Source organism: Glandiceps talaboti, chromosome 11 (assembly GCF_964340395.1).
Source record: "Glandiceps talaboti chromosome 11, keGlaTala1.1, whole genome shotgun sequence".
Classification (NCBI taxonomy): domain Eukaryota; kingdom Metazoa; phylum Hemichordata; class Enteropneusta; family Spengelidae; genus Glandiceps; species Glandiceps talaboti.
The window spans coordinates 12,372,761-12,384,684 of NC_135559.1; the positions used below are offsets into that span (position 1 = coordinate 12,372,761).

At 37.0% G+C, this 11,924-nt stretch overlaps 1 protein-coding gene across 1 annotated transcript; it reads left to right on the top strand.

Annotated features, from left to right (window-relative positions):
- The first annotated feature begins 447 nt into the window (after positions 1-447).
- On the top strand, positions 448-9,493 carry LOC144442034 (uncharacterized). Its single transcript, XM_078131306.1, has 4 exons — positions 448-549; positions 3,174-3,522; positions 5,190-5,394; positions 6,735-9,493. The coding sequence occupies exons 2-4, from the start codon at positions 3,187-3,189 to the stop codon at positions 7,187-7,189; spliced, it is 996 nt and encodes a 331-aa protein (XP_077987432.1). The 5' UTR covers positions 448-549; positions 3,174-3,186; the 3' UTR covers positions 7,190-9,493.
- Positions 9,494-11,924: the final 2,431 nt, after the last annotated feature.

Here is an 11,924-nt window from a genome sequence, read left to right on the forward strand (position 1 = left end):
GCGATGGATGGTCTGCTAAAAGATAATGGTAGCTAATGCAGACAACATATGTAACAATGTTTGTGCGACTTTTGTCGCTCCAGATGACGAATTGTTTCTTTTCAACTGATTTCTTGCCCTTCTTTCTTCAGGGGAACTGTAATTTGAAAAATCAACAATCAACTTTTGTAAATCCTCGAAACTATGACAACCTTATTGTGAGCACTGCACTACAACAATAAGTTTTAAACACATGACTCATGAAAAGTAGGCCTGCTTGTCCTACTTGTGTCAAATGCACTGTAATCAACAATAAATTATCGAAACTGCTGTTTCCTCTGATAACTACTTTACAAGCACTACGACCATAAATCATGACTCAATGCTATCGAAACTGCTCATAAATTGGTCACTGGTGATAAAAGTCTTGGACATTATCCAGATTAAAACAGTAGTGAGGCTGAGAAGTGCGACCAAAAGCATAGATCACTGGTGACACATAACTATCGTCCATTTGTGGAGAAAAACTACCTATAAACGAAGTTTTGATTCCCAAGTATAATTGTTGACGTAAGTGAATTTCAATTGTTTCCCTCAATACTACGTTTTTGGTATCTTGTACCAATCTCTGTTATTATGTTCAGCTGTATTCGCGGCAAAGTTGGGGTGGTCTAGGTTAATGGTGCTGGGGTGACTTATCAATGCAAAAGTCCAAACTACATGTGTCTCTATCTGGCTGACTAGCTAATACTGAGTTTGGCCCAAGACAAAATGGCGATCATTTCCTTATACATATATCGACGAAGACTAGACTTAAGCTATATCCAATCACAGTTGGCCTACACTTACCTATTTAATATCATATGTGTAGTAGTATCCACAATTGAATCTTTAGTGTTCAATGAACGTATCATATACTAATGTTTACGGTGCGGATATTAGTTTTGCTGACCTAGGCTGTACGGAAGAAGAACCCGTAAGCCGCACTACCAAGGTTTTATTATATACCCCATGTAGTGGCACGGAGACATCATTTGAATCACATAATCACATAAATTGGCAGTGAAATATTATTTTATTCTCAAAAACGTAAAAATAGCGAAGTAATTAACAATCAATAAGGGACCGGTCAGTTTCTCCAGCCTGGGGGGTGGATTCTTAAATCGGGCCGACAAAAAGTCACTGACGCCCCTATCTGTAAACCCCAAAACAGGCTGACCCCCCTATCACTTAATTCTAAAACATGATGACCCCCCCCCCCCCCCATATATGATATTCGCATGAGTGACAGGTATGTTTTGATCGTGACTCAGTGTGGACTGCTTGACTGTCTTGCATCTACTTTATAAGATCCCGGGTTAGCACTATCATAATTATAATTATTGACTACACAGGGTAAATGTATTTGAAAAGGAGTTTAATAGCATCTTGACAGTGAAAGGTAGGGGGGAAGCTTGAGAAGGGAATATGTACAGCTGTCATGGGGGGTCCTAGGGGGTCTCCCCCTAGAAGCCCAGGAGGTTTTTAACTCTGAAAAGTCAATTTTGAGACTATTCAGACATTTTTAGAAAATAATTTCCAAGCTTTACAAGACAGCACCAACATGTAAAAAGCAACTACATAAGGTTAAAATATTTTTGAAATATAGTTTGATAGGATCTTGACAGTAAGAGGTAGGGGGAGATCTTGAGACTGGGATGTGTACACCTCATGGGGGGGGTCCTAGGGGGTCTCCCCCTAGAAGCCCTGGAGTTTTTTCCCTGAAAAGTCAATTCTGAGACTATTCAGACCCTTTCAGACAATAATGTCCAAGCCTTACAAGACAACACCAACATGTAAAAAACAACTACATAGGGTTGAAATACTTTTGAAATATACTTTGATAGCATCTTGACAGTAAGAGGGGAAGAGCTTGAGACTGGGATATGTCCACCTCATGCGGGGGGGTCTGAGGGGGTCTCCCTCTAGAAGCCCTGAAGGATTTTTACTCTTATAGCCAATATTTACGCTATTTAAACCCTTCAAGCAATAACTTAATCCATGCTTTACAAGACAGCAAGTATCAGAAACTATTCTTTATAACTTACACTAAGGGTTGAAATATGTTCTTAAAAAGTTAAATGGCATCATTATATACATGTAGTAAAGGTCAGCACATCTAATGGTAGTATCATTGGTAGGGGAGATTTGGAGATTAAGGCAATTTTAGACTATCTTAGCAAACATTTCACATCATGAAAAGACAATATCATCTCATATTAGAATAGGGTGAAAATATTTAAGAAAAGTTTAATACCATTATGACAGTAAAAAGGTTGTTGGTGCATGAGTGACCTCTGGGGGTGAGGAAGTCCTTGGGGTTTCCCCCTGGGAGATATATAGTTTTTTGCTTGAGATACTAAGGCAATGTTTAGGTTATTCATAACCTTTGAGGTAATATTTCCAAGCTTCGAAAAGCTAATCTAAATGTACGTTTTAAATGAGTTTCCTATATCACATAAAATAGACATGTAACATTAGTATAGGGGCATTAATATATGTATAATAAAGTCGCCGGTATGTTAGGGAACTTTAGGTGGTCATACCTAGTGTATAATAGAAACTGGAATCTGATGAGATGTGGTGATTTGTAGTGTCAATAACATGACGAGTAGAACAATTTAGATTAACTTCATTTATAAACTATCTATGAAAATTGCCATTACGAAACCTTCAAGTCACAAGTTCACTTTTGCCCCAAACTGCAATATAAGTGAAGCATTGATTGTGAAACAGCCAAGCATTTACATGACATGTTCTGTAACTAGTGTGGTAGCTAGGTAATACATGTATGTGTACATGTATAGTTATGTTTGAACTAATAAATAATATTAAAGAATTCATGTAAGAAACAGGGACAAGAACAAATATTGACATGTACCACATTTCAGACAAGGCTATATGCCATTGTAGAAAGGATTTTTTTCTTCCATCACAATTTAAAACACAATGACCCCCCCCCCCTATCCACAATTTTCAAAACAGCATGACCCCCCCCCCTACTGCCAATTTCAAAAACAGGTGACCCCCCCCCCCTACCAATCCACCGCCCCCCACTCGGTATATGATAAATTTGGTTATATACTTTTGACAGTGTAACAATAATGAATGTCGATACTTTAAAGACAATATCGCACTTTCGTTGTATTTTTCAGACACAAACTCAATATGGCAGGACAAGAGGTCATGTACGTCTGTAATGCATATTATGATGATCCACGATTCAACAGAAAATTCCTAATGCCACTTATATTACTCAAAAAGAGCGACAAAGTGTTTGGTTTGGGATTTGATTATGTGGATGTATTTAAAATCGAAAACGGAAGTATCAACGGTAATTCCATATCATTCACTAAAGCATACCAGAAACACAACGTTAAATACTGTGGTAACGTTCATTCTTGGATGCCTTTAGCAGCTTCTGGTACATGGACACTGACAAGTTCAGGCCATATCACTACTGGTTCGTGGACAATAAAATCAATAGAACCGGACCAAAGTGAGGTATGTAAAAGCCAGTTCTTTCTTATTCTTGGCGACAGAATAATGAAGCAATATCTACATCTTTAGAACACTGTGATTACAAACCTACAGGGGGTCATGTCCATAATATGTATACTTCAAAAGATAAAAAAAGGTAGTTGTTGGAGTAAGGATAACGGACTGGACATAATTTACCGTAAACTTATCGGTGATGGGTGGATTGTAATAGGTAGTGCCATACTGTAACAACACCCCCCACCCACACCCACTCACACACTCACATACACCTCCCCAACCTAGACCTAAAAAATGTTGCCCTTAAAATTTTCTAAATATGTTTGCATTACCGTATCATAGTTTTTCACACATTGATATGCAATGAGCCAATACATATAAATAGCCTGAAGCCATTGTTTGACACTAACATCACTCCAGACTGCACTCACAGTTGATACTCATAATTCTCAGAAGGTTCACGTAATAATGTAATTTTGATAGAAGGTCCTACACGACCAATGAAGAAATACAAAATGGTTTCGAAACAGGTGTAATCTCTAAGCTCTGAGACAGACTGGCTGACTGACTGACTGACTGACTGACTGACTGACTGACTGACTCTTGTGGAAAGCTTTCAGAGAATAAAACTAACGTGTAACACTCTAAAAACTGCACATAAAGTGCACATTCTGTTTTTGTAGCGTCAGGGGAATCCTATCCCAAACGCTCTTTTTATAAGTACTGTGGATCAAAAGCAAAAGGAGAGGTAGGACGGACAAAACAAAACAAAACAAAACAAATTAAAACAAAAACAAAACAAACAACAGACCTAACAAAAAAGATGGGGCACGGAGGACCAAAAACAGAGAAAAGAAACCAACAAAACTCAACACGTAATGGCGGACAAAATAGACAGACAGACAGACAGACAGACAGACAGACAGACAGACAGACAGACAGACAAAGACAGAGACACAGAGACATACAGGGACAGACAGACAGACAGACAGACAGACAGACAGACAGACAGACAGACATAGAGGGACACAGACAGACAGACAGACAGACAGACAGACAGACAGACAGACAGACAGACATACAGGCTCGATAAATAAATAAATAAATAAATAAATAAATAAACATTTATAGAGACACAGACAGACGGACAGACAGCCGGACGGACGGATGGATGGATGGATCGATGGATGGATGGCTGGATGGATGGATAGATGGATGGATGGATGGATGGATGGATGGATGGATGGATGAATTATTAATTAAATGATAGATGAAAAAAGTGATATTTTGATATAGTTCGAAATGTTATTCACGTCTACAGACCACGTAGTATTTAAATCGGAAAGAGTTCTCAGTACTGAAGATGTACACCAATAAATTCCTAAAATTAACCAGATTTGCATATAATCTTTTAGTATATTTAGGATTCGAATTTATGTTAAGAATTGCCTTAAAATCATTGTTAAATGAATAAGCATTTATTACTCAAAACATAGTTAGATAATGTTCTCAATTGGAGCAACTCTTTCGACCTACTTGAGCATTTGTATATCATATCTGGTGTGTTTAGATAATATTGGCAGGCAGTCAATCTAAAATAACAATTTATGTTTCAATTAAATATTGTTACTAATGTGTATTTATAATTTATTTGATCTCTATTCTATATTCAGGCTGCTCGAATTGCCTTACTCCTGGAGCAATCTGGTATACACCACATTTATGGTGTCATTCCTTTTGAATTGCTGGACAAAATAGATGCACTCGGAGGAAGTGGCGAAGTGAACCATGGTGGCGCATATGGTGTAATAAGTAGAAAATACTCTAAGTACCACGAGGTAGAAGCGGATCATGTTCCGGCATTTTCAAGTACAACAGGTTCGTATTATTAATTAGTAAACTGCGTGTGGAGAGATTGAAGTTTTAAAATACTTCGCATTCTAAAATCATACCCTGCCCTTAGATAATAATGTGAAAGGTTTCCCACCTAAAACTGTTACAGGAAATGGTTAAATAAAATGTTCTTTGAAATAATGTCAAACACTATGTTCTCTAAAGGACAGTGGGGCTTACCGGGGGTTTATCAATGTAAGTATCCGGTTATGCGAGTACCGTTAAAAAAATATGGCTTCAAAATATTTGGTTTCGCACTAAGACTTCCAAATTTTCAGTAAACAATGTGATTAACATAACACCCATAATTACATGGTTAGTCATAAATTTATATGTGTTTATATGTGTGTGTATGTGTCTCTCTGTCTGTGTGTATGTGTGTGTGTGTGTGTGTCTGTGTATTTGTGTTTGTGTCTGTGTATATATACATTTGCAAAATTTCTTTCTAACTTCATAAGTCTATATATCACCATAAGGCGGGTGGCTGCCATGAGAATGTGTGTGCATGTCTTAGAATTAAAGAAATGTTAAGATAGACACACATTCGATTGGTTATCGACTTTATCTCATAACTAAACATAATATGGTAGTAAATGAAGTTAATTACTTTGCGAGACAGACAAACAGACAGACGGACAGACAGACAGACAGACAGACAGACAGACAGACAGACAGAGTTAAAGATTCAAATAAAGACAATATTATAATATTATAGAAGAGTAAAATTAGGTATTGAAGACAATATTCAAATACTCAATGGCTTTCAATAATGTGGTTTTGAAAAGTTATGATGCTTCTAAATGGCCTCCTACACGTCCGTATTTAAGAAAATTGTTCACTGCTCACTAGCAACCCCCTCCCTCCCCAAGTGATTATGAGGATGCTGTCTTCTTCCTCTTCAAGTATAGATTACAACCAAGTGTGAGACCTCTCTTTGCAAATCGCTCATCGTTTTGTAAATAAATCTCTTATTATGTAAGGTCAAAATCGATTGTCACTTAATGTATTGTGCCATATAATTGTAGATATTATCCAGCATGCGGGAGGAGGGGGTACCGTTTAATTGCATGTATACATACATGTGCAGCCTAGGGGGACGAAAATCATTGGATTCGGTCGGTGGGGGGATATGACATTTTTAAGAGCTTGTCGAACATTTTGAACATACTATTTTCCCCACCCCACCGTAAGATATGTTCGTTCCGAACCCTTAGCCATGTCTACAAAGACCAATATTTTATAAAATATAAATGGACGATTCATAATTGTATATTACTTAGACTATGATATTGTTAATTGTTATTTTCATCATGATATCTTTACAGCGACTACCTATGATATTGGGAGGGACTTGCTTCCTGCTGTATCTGTGGAATATTACTTTCACAGATACCTCGGTCGGCTATTTGGTACTACTGGTAGTGGATACTTATCAAAAGCTCTCAGGGAAGCAATTCGCCGTTTCTTGGAAAAGCGCGAATTCTTTACTGCTGAGCAATTCAATATCATAACCATGTATGGTTACTGGGGAAAGATTCCAACGTATTTCAATGGTCTTGTGGAATTGTTGAGGTACGCGCAAACCTGTCGTCAAAGAAATGGGTCGGAATTTATGACAGATGGAGAAGTCTCGCGTTTGATTACATGGTTGGGTGAAATGCGAGATTTGACAACTTCGTGTGGAAATGATCGATTCAAATTGTTCGAAAAAATCGCTCCTATTATTGTGAAATTGCTTCGTCAAGCAGGCCCTTTAGACCCTGACAAATTACCACAATAAATCTACAACTATGTACCTGAAAACTTGAAAGTGACATAAGGGTGACCTAAGGTTTTTTATGTTTCTCATTACTTTTTTATGGCAACTATGGATCGGTGGGTCGATTTTTATAACAAATGAAAAAAAATCGTCTTCTTCATGTGCCTCTCCTTTTCCTCCTCTCTATCTTCTTTTTATTGGATTCCTAATAGCCAGCCCTTTCCCGGCTTCTCTACACAATTGCCATGTTCTCAGCCCCAGGCTAAGTTGAATAACATACCTTATGAAAGAAATGCTCTGTTACTGAACAAATGTCGTAGTAGCCGGCATGACCGTAGATATGTCAACAGTCCAGAAACTTGCTTATTCTTGCCAGAGAGGGCGCCGTATCCCAAAATATTAAGGGCGGGCGAAAGTGATTTTTTTTATTTTGATGTCGGAACTGAAAAATTGTGTCTGTCAGGTAATGAGAAACAGAAAAAAAATAGGGTCACTCTTTTGAACTAAGTGAAGTTTTACAAGTATACCACCGTATATGTCATACTATATCATTATATTTCTATAGTACACACTGCAATGTATCTTTACAGCTGTAATTTTTTTTTTTGATCAGACAACCAACAATACATTCACTTAAAATTGTTAAAACATTCAAATGATTAAGTTGGTTGTCGATTGTACCCAGAAGTAGTGCAGCAACAGGTTGAAATCGTAATAACATTGAGGCGCGCACTGGATTGTGGGTGCGTACCCATAAATCAATTTGATTGCATTTATTTATCATATCCTGTTGCAATTGTACAAATACATTTACCAACAGGTGATTCAATGCTGTCCAGTGTATGATAACTCATTATATGTTGTTGTTTTTTAAATTCCGTGTTGCAGCTAGTGCAACTTTAAAGACAAAGCCGTTAGATGGCAGTCAAATGGGTTTTCAGTAATCACTTTATATCATTAATGAAATGGCAAAGATAATGATCTAGCACAGGGTAAAGGACGAATAGTTAATTTTATTCCCGCGCTAATATTCTATATTTCAAATAAAGTTTTAAATATAGCCACCATAACGATTTTTTCCTCTATAACTGTCATTCCTATTTCCTACCGAGATCAAATCTCGAGATCAAAATTGACTATTTGTACTTTACCCTGTGGATCTAGTAAGGGATTTAAGGTTGAATCAAAATGCGATTTCAATTATCTATACAAAATTCAATAGTTTAACCAACTAGAAGGCTGCCCTCAGCGGTCGCATGCTGTAAACTCACAATGATGACAATTTCAAATGCAAAGACAAACTAAACCATTTAATTTGGTTGAAATAACTCGAATTTTCACGAACAAATGATAATTTTAAGTATTCAAGTCACTTCGATGTGGATCTAGCATAAATTATGTAATAATTGATGTTTCTTCGAGGAAAAAAAACCGAACTCCCAAGTTGCCACTAGATCACGCACAACTTTAGCAATAAATAACTGATTTCTTTCTTCAAATAAATGAAATAATCGGTCCAGAATATTCTTGAAATGAGAAAATTACCAATGTAAATGATAATCAGATATTAACGGAAAGTGAAGCCGTAGGTTAATTATCAAGAGAGAAATCCAAATTTAAAAAAGATCTAATCACAATTCTATTCATCTAATGAACTGGCATTTATCTCAAAAAAGTATCATGTAGCAAATGTGTCTTGTAGTGTTTTATTCACTATCAAATATTGCAATAGATTTTTGTTACATTAAAGTTATCAAATGGCAATGAAACAATCAACCAAATATTGTCAGCTAGCTAGGTTGTGCAAACTACATTTTGTGATGATTTCTGCGTTTTTATCAAATTTCAAATGAAATTATGAAATTGGTATACATTTTTTAGAGTAATATCTTGATCTGATTAGTTTACCAGAGAAATTAATGCATAAAATTAGACTCATTTGCATAGTAATGTACTTTGGTAAGTAGGTGATATCTTATTAGAGATTGCTTCAATTTAAATGAAATTCTTTACATTTTGGGCTAGATCCATGCATATTTTATTATCAATAAAATGTTACAGTAGTAATAAGGTAACATCTCATGAGTTCTTGGTTCAATTCTTATGAAACTTTGTACAATACTATTCAGGGCACCATAATAGCTAGAGATGGTCACAATTTGTTCTGATGAGACTTTGCTTAGTACACATATTTTCCTCGTACAAGCAACTGGTAGGCTTTCAGCACAATTCATCCGTACTAATAGAAATAGCTTCATAACACTGTAGTGTTGTATGAAGGTGAATGCCAAATAAACATTTGAAGCTGAGGGTATTATTCTGTCTTTGCCAATCATTTCATCTTCTTTAACAGAATAAATAGACTGTAGATATATAACCTTTCTCACATTTACATGTGGCAATAAAGCTCAGCACACTTTCTATTAAGCTTCTATAAACCCTTTCAAGTATACATTAACTATTAACGTTGAAACTTGTCAGCTTCCTGAGCAGAAACAATCGCTGTTGTGATTTTTTTGGAAATAAAGTCTGTATTTTCCTTGAAACACAGCTTGTTGTCAATGTCAGTACCAATATATTTAAAGAAACTCACTTTCTCAACTACTTCGTTATCAAAGATGATTGCATCTGGCATTGCTCTCCCCTGTCTATTACCACACACTAATTCTTTCGTTTTTCCGACATTGAGCTTGGGAAAAAGCACTACCCACTCAATCTGAACATAATTCTGTGATAGGGTGAACTCATCTTTAAGACAATCCACAAGAGTCATGTCGTCTGCATATTTAACCAAACATAATATTGAATTTTTGCATGACATTTCGTTTATATAGATGGAAAACAAAACTGGCGAAAGAACACAACCCTGGGGTACCCCTGTATTTAGGATGATCCCCGATATATAAAATTCCTCCCTCTACAATGACAAGCTGCGGTCGGTCGTGTAAAGACACTTTCACCCAGAGTACAATGTTATGACTAGTATTCATATCTAGTGGTCACTGTAACACCAAGTGTGGTTGAATAGTATTAAAAGCTGATGAAAAATTCATAAAAAGAACTCGTACATGCGAACCAGCATTCTCTAAATGGCTTGTTATCAAATTGTGCATCCTCAACCCCCCCCCCCACCACCACCACCACCACCACCACCACCACCAGGCCTGTAGACAAACTGCAGTGGATCTAAGTGACTGGCGACAACAAATCCGATCAATTGGTTACTTGCAATGTTTGATGTCAGTGCCACAGGGCGAAAATCATTCAGAGTATTAGCTCCAGTTTCTTTGGGGACTGGGATAATGATAGCAGTTCTCCATGAAGGAGGTATGTAGTTTAAGGCTAAACAGAAATAGTTGTGTGAATGTTGGAGTAAGCTGTTTAGCACATAGTTTCAGCACCCTACTACCCCCCCCCCCCCCCCAACACCATCAGGTCCTGAAACTTTCTGTGGGTTAAGTCGAAGAAAACACTTGGTTACATCATGTTCATTAACCTCAATTGATGACAGCGTAAGACGCTCATGTAGATGTTCACATTCTCTGTTAAAGTCTGTAACATCAAAACGTGCGTACAACTGATTGAGATCGTTGGCAAACTTGACTGGGTCATCTGATAATGGACGTTGTTTTTTTTCCTTTCTTCCCATCATAGTCAAACTTTGCCAAGCGTATGTCCCTGGCATTTCCATTACTTAGTTTCTCTTCGACTTTGTTTTTGAATGTGATTTTGGCCAGTTTAGCTTTACTGTGAAACCCCCTGTTTATCTGTTTTACTTTGTTTGTGTCATGTTGTAAGAATGCAGATTTCTTCTCATTTAGGCACGTTTTGAGATCTTTTGTTACCCAAGGTTCGTTGTTAGGATAGACACGCACTTCATTCGATGTTATAATATTTGTTCTCACAAAACTGAATATACGAAGTCAGAGTATCGGTCAGTTCTTCCCCATCCGTACAACTGTCAAAGAAAACTTGCCAATCGGTGATTTCAAAACATCCCTTCAACTCCTCAATGTTATCATTGGTCAGCTGTCTGACTTGTTTTATTACAGGTTTAGCTGTTTTTAGTTTCTGTCTGTACTGTGGAAGCAGATGAATCACATCACTATTAAGTGGAGTGGAAACAAACCGAGTAGTCTATTCAGACATAAAGTTGTCGAATTTAATGCTGTAGTGTTTTACTCATGAGGCTGACGTTTCGGCACTTTCCCATTAGCACCTCTCTAATCGGATTATATTCTAAATGTCCTGGTTTTCAATTGTCTTCCCGATTCGCAAATATACACCTGGTCACAGTCCTTACACAGTACCATGTATATCACCCCCACAGCATTGTTCAGGAGTTGTCTTTATAAAGGAAAAAGTACAGGTATTTACGTGGGTGTGTATACGATTCAGTGAACTGAAAGAAGGTCAAAAGGTTAGGAAAGTGAAAGTCCACAATCTGTGTCTATTATCTAGGCGAATAATAGATATTCATATGTATAATTATAAACAAAGGGATACTTGACTGGTGTGTTATCTGACATTTGATTTACGTATACCACGCATTTGTCCTCTTTGAAGTAACAGGGAGGGTTTCATTTAAATTGTGGAATATGCATATTAGACAACGTTCTCACAAAATACGACTCCATTTTCAACCCTGTCAAAGTGATTTGCATGTTGTGTAATATTTGTCCGTCAGACCGACAACATAAACTAAAAGAGTCGAACACCACTGCACTGCACGTATCACCAAAAGCTTAGGTAAGTG